Genomic DNA, 17,500 nt, shown 5'->3' on the forward strand with positions numbered 1-17,500 from the left:
AATGATGATACAAAAAATAATGATACGATAATGGTAATGATAATAATAACGATAATGACGATAATAATAAAGATAATGTTAATAATAATGATCATGACGATAATAATAATAAAGATAATGATAATAATGATAATGACGATGATAATAATAAAGATAATAATAATAATTATAATATTTGTTATTATTATTGCTATTACTATGATGATAAGTATTATGATAATTAGTGTTGTTAGAGTTATCATTGCTATTACTGATGCTCTTGTTATTTTTGTTGTTACTGTTGTTATTGCTCTTGATATCATTGTTTCATCAGCAGCTACTACAAGTCAGTGCTTTTGTTATTCATTGCATATAACCCGGCCTGTGAATGTATAATACATTTCTTTCACTCTCCTTCTCCCTCTCCCTCTCTCTCACTCTCCCTCTCCTCCCTTTCCCTCTCCCTCTCCCTCTCCTTCTCCCTTTCCCTCTCCCTCTACTTCTCCCTCTCCCTCTCCTTCTCCCTTTCCCTCTGCCTTTCCCTCTCCCTCTCCCTCTCCCTCTCCTTCTCCTTCTCCCTTTCCCTCTCCTTCTCCCTCTCCTTCTCCCTTTCCCTCTCCTTCTCCCTCTCCCTCTCCCTCTCTCTCTCCGTCTCCCCCCTCTCCCCCACTTTCTCTTTCACCTCTATCTATCCATCCATCTATCTATGTTTCTCTCCTCACAGGTCATTCCTGGTCATGAAGAAGGACGGGCCGCTGTTGACAGGTCGCCAGGTTCCGAAGCTGACCCGAGTCACCATCAGCTTCAAAGGTCATAAGGTGACCTTCGAGAGCCCGGACAACCCCGCTGGGCCGATTGAGGTTGACCTTGAGTTGGTGGCCAGGGAGGCGAAGGAGGTTGAGCTCGTGTGAGTTCCGTCACGATCATTAATATAATTCTCGCAAATCATTGATCAGTAGTCCTCATCCTTGTCACTGTCAGTGTGAGCATTAGGATCAGCATTAACATCATTCTCATCAAACGGGAAAAAAAAAATTGTCGAGACAGTGGAATTATCTAACAATAAAGGGGTTGGTGGTGATGATAATTTGACAACCGCCATTATAAAAAAAAAATATGTAAACCGACATCCATTTATCCGTCATCCATTCTAAAGGCTATCCAACCATCCGTATATATATTGCACGCACATCTACACACGCACTCGCACACACACACACACACACACACACACACACACACACACACACACACACACACACACACACACACACACACACACACACACACACACACGCACACAAATACCCTTCCACTCCTCCCAGCGCTTCACTTCTTTCTCCCTCCTCCTTCCACAGCGTCTTCGGGGCCAACGCCAGAGGACTCGACTGCGGCGACGAGGTGGCTGCGTGGATGAGCCAAGCTATCTCGGCGGGAGAGACCGCAGTTCGACTCCTGTACAACGGCGAGGACCCCCTGACCCAGCGCTGCGCCAGGCGGGCTCCTTACTACGACTTCCAGCACATCCGGAACTCCGATAAGGTTGGTGGTCGGGGGGTTGGGGAGGGGAGGGGAGGGGATGGGGGACAGGTAGACGGATACTGGTATTGATACATAGTGAAACACTATGTGTGTGTGTGTGTGTGTGTATTCGCTAGGGTATATCGTTGTTGATTACAGTATTTATGACCTTTACACTGGGCCATTTGACTCCGTCTTATCAACTAACAGTAGAGACATGACTTTGTTGACAGATTGATAGGTTATTGAAAATTATCTGCCACATCAATAGCTAAGGTGATTAGCGGCGAATACCTTGTGAGATTAAAATGTTAAATTATCTAAAACGTTTATAATTTTATCAATAAATAATGTCTCTCGTAAGTAAAAATAAGTAACAGTGAAATTTATATTAACAATCAAACCAGAAATAAAAGAGTATAAAAGTATAAAATTATTGCATAAATATCATGCATAATAACATTTTGTTTAACACAAGTGTCCCTTAAGAAACTGATAAGATTTTCCACATCACAATCCCAAGTATCTTTGAGGAGATGCGTTTCAGACTACAATTTCACAGATGTCCCCTTTTTTCAGTTAGGAGAAGCAGGTACATCAAAAGCGGTGAGACTTGGGGTTTTAGGAAGACCGTAGTGCTGCCACCATTTATGGAGCGCCTGGGGGAGATTACAGGATAAACATAAACCCTGGGAGTGAAATAAAAAAGCAGAGGGAGGGGGAGGATTTATTTGTTTGAATTGGTATCCTTGTCTGTTTGTCTAAAAACTTCATTCCATATCTGTAATTGATTATTTTTCATCCGTAGGTGACTTACGCCGACACGTGCGCATACATGCTGGCCTCAGAATCTTCTCTTGCCGACCTGAACGCCCGTTTGGCCGAACCTGTCACGATCGACTGGTTCCGTGCCAACGTTGTGGTCCAGGGCTCGGCGGCATATGACGAGGACGACTGGGCCTTCGTCAGGTTCGGAGGGGAAGGCGAAGAAAGCGTGGTGCTGAGGAGGTTGAAGCCCTGTGATCGGTAGGTCGGGGTTGTGGGCTACGGAAAGGGTGGGTTGGGCGTGTGGGTGGGTTTGGGTTGATGGGTATGGGGTGGGGATTACTGGGCTCAAATTTGGGGTGGGTATCATTAGGGTTAAAATTGGGGTGGGTCTCACTAGGGTCAAATTTGGGGTGGGTCTCACTGGGGTCAAATTTGGGGTGGGTGTCACTAGGGTCAAATTTGGGATGGGTGTCACTGGGGTCAAATTTGGGGTGGGTCTCACTGGGGTCAAATTTGGGGTGGGTCTCACTGGGGTCAAATTTGGGACTACTGGATGGAGGTAGGTGGGGGGAAGGGGTGAAATAGGGGAGCGTGTAAATTCCAATGAGAAACCGAGAGAGGAAAGTCATGGTATGAAACACATTTGCAGAAAGAAAATGGACCTTGAAACCCTCCTCGTCTCATAGATATTGGATGTGTGCCATTTTATTCATATATTAATTTTATGAAACTGTGGTCGTATTTGATCTCATTTCTTCTCATGTTCCTTTGCTCATGCTTTATGGAAGCTTGTCATAGTCGTAAATATGGAACAATTTAAAGGGTTCATATTAGTGTTCAGAGGTTGAGATTGACAGAGTTATTAGATAGAAACTTATTTGTTTTATTATAAGATATGAATATATTTTTTTTTATTATTATATATGCCATATAAGGGTTGGAAATTTCACTTACTTTGATGTTTTGATTTCGAAAATTCTTAAAGGTTTTATCAAATATAAAGTGAACGAAAATTGTAAATCGATTATTGCTTAATTATTTCATGTCTTTGTTATTTATTTGTTGTTGTCTTTTCAGGTGCATATTCACGACTGTAGATCCTTACAAAGGTTGCAAGACAGCTGATCAGGAACCTATGACAACTCTGAGGAAGTAAGTATGATTTAGATAATCTTTGTCTGTCACTTTGTCTCTGCCTTTTGCTTTTTGATACTCACTCACCTATTCACTCATTCATTCCTTTACTAATTAATTGAACCATTGACTCTCTCTCTCTCTCTCTCTCTTCTCTTATCTATCTACTCATTCATTGAACCATTGACTCTCTCTTTCTCTCTCTCTCTCTCTCTCTCTCTCTCTCTCTCTCTCTCTCTCTCTCTCTCTCTCTCTCTCTCTCTCTTCTCTCTCTCTCTCTCTCTCTCTCTCTCTCTCTTCTCCTCCCCCCCCCTCTCTCTCTCTCTCTCTCTCTCTCTCTCTCTCTCTCTCTCTCTCTCTCTCTCTCTCTCTCTCTCTTTCTCTCTCTCTCTCTTTCTCTCTCTCTCTCTCCCCCCCTCTCTCTCTCTCTCTCTGTCTCTCTCTCTCTCTCTCTCTCTGTCTCTCTCTCTCTCTTCTCGTGTCTTCTCTCTCTCTCTCTCTCTCTCTCTCTCTCTCTCTCTCTCTCTCTCTCTCTCTCTCTCTCTCTCTCTCTCTCTCTCTCTCTCTCTCTCTCTCTCTCTCTCTCTCTCTCTCTCTCTCTCTCTCTCTCTCCCCCCCCTCTCTCTCTCATTCTCTCTCTCTCTCTCTCTCTCTCTCTCTCTCTCTCTCTCTCTCTCTCTCTCTCTCTCTCTCTCTCTCTCTCTCTGTCCCTCTCTCTCTCTCTCTCTCTCTCTCTCTCTCTCTCTCTCTCTCTCTCTCTCTCTCTCTCTCTCTCTCTCTCTTCTTCCCTCTATCCTCTATCTACTTCTTCTTCTTCTTCTTTTTCTCCTCCTCCTCCTCCTCCTCCTACTTCTACTTCTTCTTCTTCTTCTTTTCTCCTCCTCCTCCTCCTCCTCTTCCCCCTCCCCCTCCTCCTCCTCCTCCTCCTCCTCCTCCTCCTCCTCCTCCTCCTCCCCCTCCCCCTCCCCCTCCTCCTCCTCCTCCTCCTCCTACTTCTACTTCTTCTTCTTCTTCTTCTCCTCCTCCTCCTCCTCCTCCTCCTCCCCCTCCCCCTCCCCCTCCCCCTCCTCCTCCTCCTCCTACTTCTACTTCTTCTTCTTCTTCTTCTTCTCCCCCTCCTCCTCCTCCTCCTCCTCCTCCTCCCCCTCCCCCTCCCCCTCCTCCTCCTCCTCCTCCTCCTACTTCTACTTCTTCTTCTTCTTCTTCTCCTCCTCCTCCTCCTCCTCCTCCTCCTCCTCCCCCTCCCCCTCCCCCTCCCCCTCCCCCTCCTCCTCCTCCTCCTACTTCTACTTCTTCTTCTTCTTCTCTCCTCCTCCTCCTCCTCCTCCTCCTCCTCCTCCTCCTCCTCTTCCTCCTCCCCCTCCTCCTCTTCCTCCTCCTCCTCCTCCTCTTCCTCCTCCCCCTCCCCCTCCCCCTCCCCCTCCTCCTCTTCCTCCTCCTCCTCCTTCTCTTCCTCCTCCTCCTCCTCCTCCTCCTCCTCCTCCTCCTCCCCCTCCCCCTCCCCCTCCTCCTCCTCCTCCTCCTCCTCCTCCTCCTACTTCTACTTCTTCTTCTTCTTCTTCTCCTCCTCCTCCTCCTCCTCCTCCTCCTCCCCCTCCCGCTCCCCCTCCCCCTCCTCCTCCTCCTCCTACTTCTACTTCTTCTTCTTCTTCTCCTCCTCCTCCTCCTCCTCCTCCTCCTCCTCCTCCTCCTCTTCCTCCTCCCCCTCCCCCTCCCCCTCCCCATCCTCCTCCTCCTCCTCCTCCTCCTCCTCCCCCTCCCCCTCCCCCTCCCCCTCCCCATCCTCCTCCTCCTTTTCCATACACCCGCCCTTATTTCTGCGTTCGTCTGCCTCCAGGTACCGCCTCTTGGACGGCCCAGAGAAGCTAGCCAAGGCGTGGGCCATCAAGCCAGTGTTCGGTTCCCACATGGGCATCGACGTGTGCGGAAAGGTCAAGGTCGGGGACAAGGTTTGGGTGGCCAGAGCCTCGTCCAACCCCAAGTGGCACTTCTAAGGAACCTCAGAGGTGGCACTCTCGAGGTGGCACTCTTGGGGACATAATGGGGAGAACCACTGCGATTGGAGGAACGGCAAGTGTAGCCGTATCTTTAGGTTCTCTGTGACTCTACTGGTAGAGCTTTGAGTGGCTGCTTTTTATTTTTATTTTATTTATTTATTTGTTATTAATATTGTTAGAGAGAGAGAGAGAGAGAGAGAGAGAGAGAGAGAGAGAGAGAGAGAGAGAGAGAGAGAGAGAGAGAGAGAGAGAGAGAGAGAGAGAGAGAGAGAGAGCGTTGGAGGGATAACTTTGAGTGCGTGTTGTTGACAGTCTTGGAGAGAACTTAAAGTTATAGTTTCACTTGCCTAAAGAGCTGGTTTTCTGCCGTTCATCCATTTGCAGAGGGAAGGTAAATGGAAAACATTGAAACTCTGATCAAAATGTAGATTTAGATGTATTTTACTTTGTAATACAATCAGTCTATGTAATTTCACACAAAGACAACGCAAGCGATCTTTCGACCTGCAGCAGATCATTGAAGAAATACAAATGTCGCAACATCCTTCCCAGAGAATATTAGGCGCCAGGAAGGGAACTGGGATAGAGAACATCACCCAGACAAACAAATAAACAAAAAGAAAACAAATGGAGTTTTTTTTTTTTCTCATACTATAACCACGACCGATGGCTGGCTGGAACCTAAAAGAAACTCGGCGCTTTCTGTGGCTAATGGAACAGTCATTTCAAACAATGCGCAAACGGGGATCGGAGGACGTTGGGAAAGCCATGGTTAAAGCATTCAGAAGCAAAGAGGAATAAAAGGGACAAGTTCTGGAAGAGAAGAGAACCCAAAGTGGTAATAATAAGAGGCCAAGAGGAAGCCAAGATACGGGGAAAACGGAGGAAATCTAGATTGTTTTCTTCTTTATTTATTTCTCTCTCATTTTCTTATAAATGTTAACAGCTTTTTGTTCTTTCGTGTTTTATTTGGAGATGGATGCCTTCCATAGTGCCTGTTGATGCTGTAAAGTTTTGTCATAGTTAACTTTTAACTAAAGAGAAAAAAGGGACTATTGCTTTTTACAATATCTATATATCTATATCTACCTATCTATGTATATACACACATACACAGACGCATATATATATATATATATATATATATATATATATATATATGTATATATATATATATATATATATAACTTATTTGGGGATTTACAATAGGTTAACACTGTTTGGGGAACTTGCCTGGGCACATGAATACTTCTGGGTCATGATTTGTAAATTAAAACAAGGATTATTTTTCTTATCTATATCTGTTACACATAAATATATAAAACATCACAAAATCACCTGAGACTGTACCAGCAGGAACCTAGATCCAGTGTCTATTTCTTTCTCTCTTTTTTTTTTCTATGGGGGGGGGGGGGGGCGCATGAATGAAACAGAATTAGGGATGAACCGGGAACGGCCCAATAGATCAAATGAGTAAATTTCATAGAAATAAAATTGTGATAGAGTGGGCGGATTGATTATTTATTCGTCCAAAATAACGGAAAGATATTGGGGGCGTTTAGGTGTCTTGAACCCGTCTCACTTATTATATCTAATTTTGTAATTGACATTGACTTTAACAGTAGGGAAAGTGTAAAGTTGACCGTGTTACTGAATTGATTTAGTAAATAAGAGGATTCCTGTCATCATTATTATATTAATTACTGATAATATTTTTACATGATTGTAGTGTGGCCACGACCTGTAACCTCCACAGCTCAGCGCCCCTTCCTGCCCAGCTTGGGTCACGCCAGGTCAAGCAGGCTCGCCCTTGCTCTCTCACCGTCAGGCGCTTCTCTCGACACGCTGCTGAGACCTTACTGGTTGACGCAGACACCTTCAGGCTCGCTGATTCGACCGCGGGTGCGTTTCGTTCTCGGTTCGCAGACACAGCTCCCGAATACTTCTTCTTCTCCTGAGGGTCCGGAGCAGAAACATCTACAGATCATTCTCCAGCCGCGCCTCAGCCTGGAGCAGCAGCACAAGGGCTTACAGACAGTTCTTCGCCGACTGGGGAGCTTCTCTGGCTCCCCCGTATTGGCAGCATATATATATATATATATATATATATATATATATATATATATATAACTCATCATATAGGGAAATACTCTTCACCTTTATTCAAGACTTCATAAGGATACCTTGCACAACAAGACTTTATTTTGTAGACTCTACCCCTACTCCCCCTTCATATAACTATATAAATAAAGTTCTTGTAGCCGTTAGTTTCGAATAAGTGGGTGTCATGGAGTCCATCGATGTTACTTCTGCAATCGGAAGAATATTAATGATTTGAGCATCTATAAGCATTCACGAATAATTGGAGTAGTATTGCATGACTGAGTATATGGATTGTATTAGAGTGAGGGAGCAGCAAAAAGCAATTTGTTCCTAATTATTGTTATTATTATTTATATTATTAGTTTATTTAATTTTTTATTTTTTTTTTCCTTTAACCAGGGAGACGTTAACCAAAGGCGGATCTGAATTAACCCATTTCCGCTGGGGAAAATAAATAAAAAATGGGGAAAATGCTGTGCTTATTTTTTATATTTTAGTGAAATGTCTGCCCATAGATGGCTCTGCTAGTGCTTAGCCACAAAGGAGACAATTAGTAGATCTTGTGACCTTGCCTGATTTCACCTTTCCTTGAATTAGCGAGAAAAAAACGTATTTTTTACTAGTGCTATAAATATCGATGATGTTATTGTTATTATAAACATTATAATTACTATTATATTATAAACAGTTGTAATGAAGATAACGTAGAATATTTTCGTAAATCAATGAAAAGGGTGAACGGGCGAGTCGGCATTACTCATAACTGGCTCACTGATGACTTAGTACAAGTGTAGCCATCCATGTGCAGAAACAATTAAACAAGTAAACTCACAGTGGGCATGACATGTACGTACATACCATACCCGTCGGCAAGAGATTAATAATCGATTGACGTAATGACTAGAGGGCCCAGTTATCATCAGTATCATCATCAGGATCATTCCAAAGGCTTACCTTTTCTTCCTTCTCTGGTTCGCCTCTCGACAGCATCGTGTCTTGAAGGCGTGCAATCAAGTCGTTTTGGGCCTTCAGAATCTCACGCATTTCTTGAAGTTCGTCCTTAATCTGAGCCTGGAGGGTGGGGGGGGGGGGGGAATCAATATTCTTAATAATAATATTCATAATAATGATCAAGCTAATGAAAACGATGATGATGATAATGATAATAACAGTAATAATAACATCAACAACAACAATAATAATAATAATATGGATGATAGTCATACTACTTTTAATAATAATAATAACAATGGTAATAGTAATAGAAGTAGCAGTAGTAGTACTAATAATGCTAATAATAATCATCATCATCATCATAACAATAATGATAATAGTAACAATATCAATAATAAAGATCAACATCATCATCATCATTAGTATACTATCATAAAGAATAATGAAAATAATCAGCTTTATCATAAACACAAATTTAGCAGAGAGAGAGAGAGAGAGGAAAAGAGAAAAGCCGATGAAAAACAAGTAAACAACACAGATAAGGAGAATGATAGAGAGATGTGAAAAGTTAATAATTTATAAAATATATTAAGCTCACTTGTGCTCTTTCCTGCATTCGATCTTTCAAGTCCTGTTGCTTGTTGAGAAGCTGGATTTCCGTCTCCTTGGCTTTCAACTTTGCTTGAAGATCCTTGAGCTCTTTCTCGTGCTAAGTTGGGAAACACAGTGTATATGTATGATTATATGTGTATATATATGTATACATACATATATATACATATATATAAATATGTGTGTGTGTGTGTGTGTGTGTGTGTGTGTGTGTGTGTGTGTGTGTGTGTGTGTGTGTGTGTCATATATATATATATATATATACATATATATATATATACATATATATATATATACATATACAAATACATACACACACACACACACACACACACACACACACACACATACACACACACACAACCACACGTACACACTACATATATACATATATACTACATACATATATCTACATATACGTACATATATGTATATATATACACATATATATGTATATGTATATATATGTATACAGAGACATGTATATACATACATACATATATATATAAATATGCATATACACATGCATATATGTATATATACATGTAATATGTGTATGTATATATGTATATATATGCATATACACATACATATATGTATGTATTTGTGTAATATGTGTAATATGTGTATATATATGTATATATATACACATACATATATACATATAAGTGTGTGTGTGTTTGAGTGTATGTTTGTGTGTATGTGTTTGAGTGTGTGTGTGTGTAATTTTACATTTATCTGTAGCTTCATCTGTCTAAAATAAATTTGTATACGTATGTGTGCTGCTACCAAAATAATAATAAAAAAATCGGCCTAACATCTATTGGTACAATATCATTAAATTTAATATACATTAGCTTCATTGACCTTAACTGTGGAGGGTAGTGTGAAGTCTTATCGAAATTTCTCGAAGCGTCTCAGGATGTCGGAACTAGATGCCAGTAAATATTTTAATATGTATTTCTTGTCTTCAACGAGAAATAGTTTTCAACAACTCTTCAAACCTTAGTTTTGGGCATGCGGTAGTTACAATCGACCAGTCGAGAAGCAGGTATACTCCGCGAGACGAGAGGAGGGCGAGTCAAAAATATTTTTTGCAAGAATATGTTTTCGTCGGAAATAGTGAGGCGCTTCAGTCCCACTTTTAATTTCTGAACTAACAAGTGTGTATATCTACTGTCTAGAATATGGAAACTAGAATATGATAAATGAAGCATTAAACATGAATCAAGAAATGAATAAATTGTCAGAATGGATTATGGAATATTCTGCATCAAATGGAGTGAATATCAAGCCTGTTTCTTCTTTGTGTCCTGCGCCATTCTCGCTTCAGGGCACGCTCCTTTAATGCTATGTGACACAAACACGAATGCATACTTGCGTCAGTCCTTGTGGTGAGTGTTGCTTTTCCAGTTTCTCCAAGAAGTCCACCACCTTCTTGTGTCCCTCGTCCTTCGCGTACTGGAGAGGCGTCCAGTCTTTATCATCCCTTGAAGAAGCATCAAGCCCTTGCAGGTGCAGCCATTGCACAGCGCCTAAGTTTCCGTACTCGGCCGCCAGGTGCAGCGCCGATTTCCCGTCGCGGTTGACGGAAACGACGCCACACGTGGGCGTCAGCGCCTCCATCGAGGACACGTGACCGCCCATACTCGCCAAGTGGATCGCCGTCATGCCTGCGGAAAGCGGAAGGCTGTTGAGTATCTCAAGTCCTGCAGTGAGAATTTCATTTTCTTGCCATGTGTAAGTATACATGTTAGTAAAGATATTCTTAGTTCACTGTTATATCCGATTTTCTTCACCTTCCGTGGTCTTCGCATTCCCGTTTGCGCGTTTAGAAAGCAGCGCCCTGATGACCTCCGTGTGGCCTCCCCAGGACGCCAGGTGGAGCGGAGTCATGCCTAGAGCAGAAAACCATATAGCCAGTGAGACAGCTTTTCTTCAGGCAGCGAGGTAGGTGTATTCGGAACGCATTCGATCGACAGAGAATTCAGATTCTAGTACGAATTGGGGCTAATCAGGCATACATATTTTGAAATTATTTTCACCATACACATTTTACCCTGAATCTGACATGCTAGTTCCTCCTCGCCAAAACCACCTCAACTCAACCAGGAACAAGAAGTGAAAGTTGAAAAATCATATTTCGAAATGAGTTGCAATCCTTCCTCTCATAGTCTTAACTATTCTCAAACTGATTTGTCTTTGATGATTATGACCAGGAACAAGAAGAATTAAGAATAAGTTGTGACCCTTCCTCTCTTGGTCGTTTTAGCAATTCTTTAATTTTGTTTTCTGCGATGAAAAGATGAGTTAAAGACAGGGAAGTAAGAGCGTTGTTCCAGTGGGTATTCAACTTAAAATTGCTTCCTCCATCTCTTCTTCGTCTCTCGTGTGCAGTGCTTTCTATTTCAAGCAAAATTGCATTGCTGAACGTGTCTTGAAAATATAAACACCAATAAAAGAAAGTGGATGTTTTTTCCTAGTTACACATTGTCAAGTAAATGATGAATAAATTGTTCTAGTATAAGAAGAGAACAAAGATGAGTTTTAGTACTGTACTTGCATTTTATATTCACGACAATTAAAGACTGCGTTGCATCTAATTTCGGGAAATAACGATTTAGCAACTCACCCTAAAGTCTGGGACACTCCGAATCGCCAAGTCTTCTTTCTTAAAACAGTCTAATTACCTGATACATAATACTTGTGTTTATATGTGTTTGGTATGTTTTCAACACTCACGTACAATAATTCTGTTGTTTTACACCACTCTATCACTCTTTCTCAAGAGACACTTGGCGAATCGGACTCTCCTGAGAGCCTGGAATGAGTTGCCAATTTCTCCTTTCCTGAGACTCGATGGAATATAGACTAACCGTCCTTCGTTGCAGCATTTACATTGGCATTCTCCTGTATCAAAAAGTCAACAAGGGCTGTGTGCCCTCTATCGGCAGCAAAGTGAAGAAGTCGCCAGCCTAGGAAAAGAATATGCTTAATTACTAATATTATCTATAGATATAAATATCGATAGGAATATATATATATATATATATATATATATATATGTGTGTGTGTGTGTGTGTGTGTGTGTGTGTGTGTGTGTGTGTGTATGCATATATACATATGTTTTATGTATATACATATATATAAATATATATTTGTAATTATATATATGTTATTATTTATATATAAATGTATGTATAAAACATACACATATATGTACACACACACACACACACACACACACACACATATATATATATATATGTGTGTGTGTGTGTGTGTGTGTGTGTGTGTGTGTGTGTGTGTGTTTGTGTGTGTGTGTGTGTGTGTGTTTGTGTATGGTAATAATAATATTAATCGTTTTTTTTTAATTCTCATGTAACCAGGGGCCGAAAATATGCAGAGAAATACAGATCAAGAGACAAACTATATATACATAAACACATATAAACAACAAACAACAAAACAAACTAACAATCTATAGCAAATATAACAACGAAAAAAGCAAAATAACAAAAAAACAAGTACAGGTGAGCTAGGAGTGCTGGACTAGTAATTGTGGACTAGTGGTCGCAGAAAAAACTAAGGGGACGGTTCGTAGACTAGTGCTCGTTGATGAGCCGGACTAGAGTAGGTATTGTGCACCTTTGGTAGTGATCAGTGCGGGCCGTGATGGTCCTGGTAGGCCCAGTCAGTGACAAAGCTTACACTCAGCAGGCTGGGCAGAGGAGTTTTGGCAATGGGTCATAGTTAGCTGAATGAGGAGGGGCTTGAGGTTTTCCTGATGGCGGTGACACATTTGCATTGTGATGGGCACTAAGACTGCTGCATTGAGGCGTTAGTTATGGAGGTAAAAGGAATGGCAAGTTCCACGGTGAACTCCTTGGTGAGGCGCATGGGCAGGTCAAGGTGGCTCTCTTGACATGGATTGTTTCCAGTTTCTGAAGCACCTGAAACAGGCTGACAGTTAGTGCAAGTGAGCGGGCCAGCAGGTAGGTGGGGCTGGGGTTGATTTATGTATGGGAACGTGCAAAACTGATTTGCAAGGCCGCACAGCTCCCGAACTTTCCCGTACCATTGGCTGGGCTGCAGGTGTTGTAGTTTGCTGTGGTAGAAGGTTTTAATGGATATTTTTATTTCCCTGATGACTGTGTTGCAGTGATTTGTAGAAGGTGATGTTGTGCGAGTGGAAGGCTTGGTTTCTCTGCTGAATGAGGCGTTTAATGCAACTCATGATCCAAGGCAGGTCCGATGAGTGTGTGCTGAGTGTCTTTTCTGGAAAGAAGTGATGGAACATCGTAGTGATGGTCGAGAGGTAGCTGTACCACATGTCCGTCACATCAACAACGATAAGGACGTCTGTCCACGGGTGTTGGGTAACCCACTGCCTGAACTGCATGATAGAGGACTATGTGAGTGGTCTTGGTCTGAGAGACGGTGGGTGAAAGCAGCCATAACACTGATACTGCTGTGGCCGACAGGAGAACATGGTAGAGGAGGTACCAGTCCTCTACCATGGTAGAGGAGGTACCACATCCAGGCTTCTTTGTTAATAAGTGGGAAAGTTGACTAATTGTGAAAGATGGAGTTCATTTTGCAGGTCAAGGGTGTCCATTTCATTAAAATATCCACATATAATCATCTTGCATGACGGGTATCGCACAAGCAGGCCAGTGGTGTGGGTCAGGTGGCTGAGTAACAGCTGTTTGGTGGGGGCTCGCAGAGGGGGGGTACAGCGGACAGCAAATGAGAGACGCAGCAAGACGGGGAAGGTGAGAGGGGGATGACCCGCACCCACAACACTTCCAGGTCGTCCAGAACTTCTACATCCAAGCAAGAGGTCTTTTGGGACAGCAGAATGACCTCTCCTCCCCGTTTGTTTGTGCGGAGGCGATGGAACATGCTGTAGCCAGGTATATGTATGGTATCAACCTGGATCTGCCACGCCTCTTTAATTGCTACAATAGCCAGTGATTCAGACATGATGATAATGTGCAGCTTGTCAAATTTGCTGCTGAGGGACGGGATGTTGGACGAGGGATACTTTGGGAAACTGTACCCGTGTCGGGGAACTTCAATATGTCGGTAGGGTATAGGTGGTTTGGACTTCTTTTCCTTGTCTGGAATAGGGGTATGCGCTGTATGACGGCCTCCCTTGCTACCCTGGGCATAAAAAATGTCTAAATTCTTTATTTTTTGGATCACTTCATTGTTTGGGTGTCCATAACTGTGTTTAAGAGAACATAATGTTTTCCTGTTGTACCGAAGATGCACATTACTTAAAAACAACGGTACAAAAGTGGGGCAGGGCAGTAGCTAAGGGATGATGTATTGCAAGTAAAATTTGACATCTTTTAATGTACACTGTGTGTGTGTGTGTGTGTGTGTATGTGTGTGTGTGTGTCTATGTATTTATAAACACACACACACACACACACACACACACATACATGTAGATAGAAGGATAGACAGATAAACAGATACACACTTTATACCATAAGAAACAGTACTTTTAGAGTTCGCCAACTGAACAAAATCAACCATCGATACACTCGAAATTAGGATCTTGTGAAAACCTTTATTTGGAACTTCCTGGAACTCCGCATCGACACTGAAGCCTCGTCGCACAACAGCTTTCAGGCTCAGAACATCTCCGGCTCTCGCAGATTCCTTGGCTCTCTTCTGGGGTGAAAATTAAGACTGATTTGTGCTTTCAACCCGCTGTTCTTAGAGTAAGGAACAAGAGAAAGGACAAATATTGATTGTATATATTGGGGGGAAAAATCTGGTGAATCTCTAGGATTTCAAAGGAGAAACATGTTAGACACTAATCTGACCACATAACTCATCCCTGCGATCTGTCAACTTGTTCATGCAGTAATACGTGCTTTTGGGTAATTTATTTTTCTAATTTACATATTGAATGGATTTTGAAAAGTTGTTATTCCATTTCCTTAATGTGTTTGGACAAATACTTACGGTATTATGTACAATAAACGACTGCGCATGCGCATTTCCGCTATTGAGATTTTTTTTTTTTTACAGAGCCGGGAGTTTAGTGCAGTGTCACGTCGATTCCGAGTTATTAATAAAACAAGATAGAAGAAATAGACACTAGTAATTATCACAGTTCGATATCTGAGCCCATCAAGTGCCCCAAATGCCGATAAAAGGGATTTGAAACCAGGCAATTCAAACAGTAGAGAGAAGAGAAGAAACGCTCGGTCTTTCGCTAACCAACGGTATGTGATTTTCAACAAGTAAATGGCAGTAATTCTGTCGCTTACCCTGGGGTCCCATGGAGCAGAGCCCCCTGGCTAGGCACTTAGATTGGGCTGATGGTTCTGACGTATTGTTTAATGAACATGTGGGTCCAGGAGGCAGAGCCCCCAGCTAGGGATCATATAGTTAGTGTATTGTAAAATTCCACAGGGTTAGGTTAGGTTGGGTTATTTGTTAGGACGGGATATATTATATGAAGACCCAATATATCCCTTAGATTTTACCGAAAGATTGGTTGGATCTTTTTTTCTCGAAAGTCGGTGCGTCTAACCGTAGACTTTCAGTTTCATTATCAGATTTTAAACTTTTCTGTGGAGGATTTACGCCTTTTTGTGTTATGTTCTTCCTGTTTCAGCTGTTCTACTCTGTATTTTTCCTTATATAGGCCATGCCCTCCCTTGCATGAGAATAAACCCGATGTTATGAGATATTGTCCTGGAAGGATCAACTGTCTTAATCGAAAACTTAACCAAAATCATGAGTGTTTCTGTGTGAATATCATGGAAGTACAGCTATTTTTTCTTGGTCCATATGAAAGGACCAAGAAAAGGGGAAATCGGTAAGGGTCAAACACAAAAAGAGGTTTACTCTGGCTATTTCAGTGAAAGAGGATGCTATTAAAGAATAAACGTAATACACACACATGTAGGGATAGATAGTCGTATATAGACATATAGATAAATGTATAGATATAGATTTATGAATAAATGCCAGAAAGTTCGATGCTCATAGCTGGGGAGTCCTGTCTTTGTCACTTTGTTTTTATTTATTACCTTTTGATTTGAACCAACCGTAAGTAAAGTGTTAAAGAGAATAACAGTTAACTGGACTGTCTTATAGTCACAAAATTCAGTACTGTAGTATCGTCTTGATTAGATTAAACTAATACATTTCTAAGATGCACTTACTCGCAAAATTCCACACTAGCACGGATCTTTCTGAACACACTGTTTATTTTTGGTTCATTTTGAAGGAAATAGAATAACCAATAAGCAAAGAGAAAGAATATACAATACTTGCAAACATAATAATACACTGAACATTCTCAAAGCCTTCTTGTAAACTACTAACTTCCAGGTTTAACTCTTGCGTGGCGCCACCTTCCCTAAACCTCCTGGCATGAACAAATGGACGAAAAAACGTTCCTTCTGCGCCCCTCGGTTGCTGGATTAACTGCTGGAAAGGGAAAACGAGGGAGAAAAGTAAGTCATACATAGAAATTTGGACTTGATACAAATTGTGCTTTCCAAAGTACGATTGTCTTATGGTAGGATCTTTCTGAGCGTATGTTTGTGTGTGTGACCTAATGTTTATTTTTGGCTCATATGGAATGGAATAGAATAACCAATAATCATAGAGAAAGAATATCCAATACTTGCAAAAATAATAATACACTGAACATTCTCTAAGCCTTCTTGTAAACTACTAACTTCCAGGTTTAACTCTTGCGTGGCGCCACCTTCCCTAACCCTCCTGGCATGAACAAATGGACGAAAAAACGTTCCTTCTGCGCCCCTCGGTTGCTGGATTAACTGCTGGAAAGGGAAAACGAGGGAGAAAAGTAAGTCATACATAGAAATTTGGACTTGATACAAATTGTGCTTTCCAAAGTACGATTGTCTTATGGTAGGATCTTTCTGAGCGTATGTTTGTGTGTGTGACCTAATGTTTATTTTTGGCTCATATGGAATGGAATAGAATAACCAATAATCATAGAGAAAGAATATCCAATACTTGCAAAAATAATAATACACTGAACATTCTCTAAGCCTTCTTGTAAACTACTAACTTCCAGGTTTAACTCTTGCGTGGCGCCACCTTCCCTAACCCTCCTGGCATGAACAAATGGACGAAAAAACGTTCCTTCTGCGCCCCTCGGTTGCTGGATTAACTGCTGGAAAGGGAAAACGAGGGAGAAAAGTAAGTCATACATAGAAATTTGGACTTGATACAAATTGTGCTTTCCAAAGTACGATTGTCTTATGGTAGGATCTTTCTGAGCGTATGTTTGTGTGTGTGACCTAATGTTTATTTTTGGCTCATATGGAATGGAATAGAATAACCAATAATCATAGAGAAAGAATATCCAATACTTGCAAAAATAATAATACACTGAACATTCTCTAAGCCTTCTTGTAAACTACTAA

General features: G+C 41.6%; 2 protein-coding genes across 5 annotated transcripts in view; one reads left to right on the forward strand and one right to left on the reverse strand.

Moving 5' to 3' along the window:
• LOC125034136 (mitochondrial amidoxime reducing component 2-like) overlaps positions 1 to 6,027 on the forward strand; it is a 13,259-nt gene extending 7,232 nt beyond the window's left edge. The window contains exons 4-8 of the mRNA XM_047625803.1: positions 704 to 886; positions 1,338 to 1,521; positions 2,309 to 2,526; positions 3,346 to 3,420; positions 5,240 to 6,027. Coding sequence (XP_047481759.1) covers positions 704 to 886; positions 1,338 to 1,521; positions 2,309 to 2,526; positions 3,346 to 3,420; positions 5,240 to 5,396 — 817 coding nt within the window. The 3' untranslated portion in view covers positions 5,397 to 6,027. The remainder of the gene's footprint in view (positions 1 to 703; positions 887 to 1,337; positions 1,522 to 2,308; positions 2,527 to 3,345; positions 3,421 to 5,239) is intronic.
• Positions 5,819 to 17,500, reverse strand: part of LOC125034135 (ankyrin-3-like) — a 13,535-nt gene continuing 1,853 nt past the window's right edge. Inside the window, exons 5-14 of one of the 4 annotated variants that reach the window (XM_047625799.1) lie at positions 17,143 to 17,247; positions 16,784 to 16,888; positions 16,425 to 16,529; positions 14,648 to 14,753; positions 11,945 to 12,043; positions 10,868 to 10,966; positions 10,446 to 10,741; positions 9,055 to 9,165; positions 8,457 to 8,573; positions 5,819 to 7,708 (exon numbers count right to left, since the gene is read on the reverse strand). In XM_047625799.1, coding sequence (XP_047481755.1) covers positions 7,703 to 7,708; positions 8,457 to 8,573; positions 9,055 to 9,165; positions 10,446 to 10,741; positions 10,868 to 10,966; positions 11,945 to 12,043; positions 14,648 to 14,753; positions 16,425 to 16,529; positions 16,784 to 16,888; positions 17,143 to 17,247 — 1,149 coding nt within the window. In that variant the 3' untranslated portion in view covers positions 5,819 to 7,702. The remainder of the gene's footprint in view (positions 7,709 to 8,456; positions 8,574 to 9,054; positions 9,166 to 10,445; positions 10,742 to 10,867; positions 10,967 to 11,944; positions 12,044 to 14,647; positions 14,754 to 16,424; positions 16,530 to 16,783; positions 16,889 to 17,142; positions 17,248 to 17,500) is intronic. The other 3 variants (XM_047625800.1, XM_047625801.1, XM_047625802.1) reach the window with 3 other exon arrangements.

Source organism: Penaeus chinensis, chromosome 17, assembly GCF_019202785.1.
Source record: "Penaeus chinensis breed Huanghai No. 1 chromosome 17, ASM1920278v2, whole genome shotgun sequence".
NCBI classification, from domain to species: Eukaryota; Metazoa; Arthropoda; class Malacostraca; order Decapoda; family Penaeidae; genus Penaeus; species Penaeus chinensis.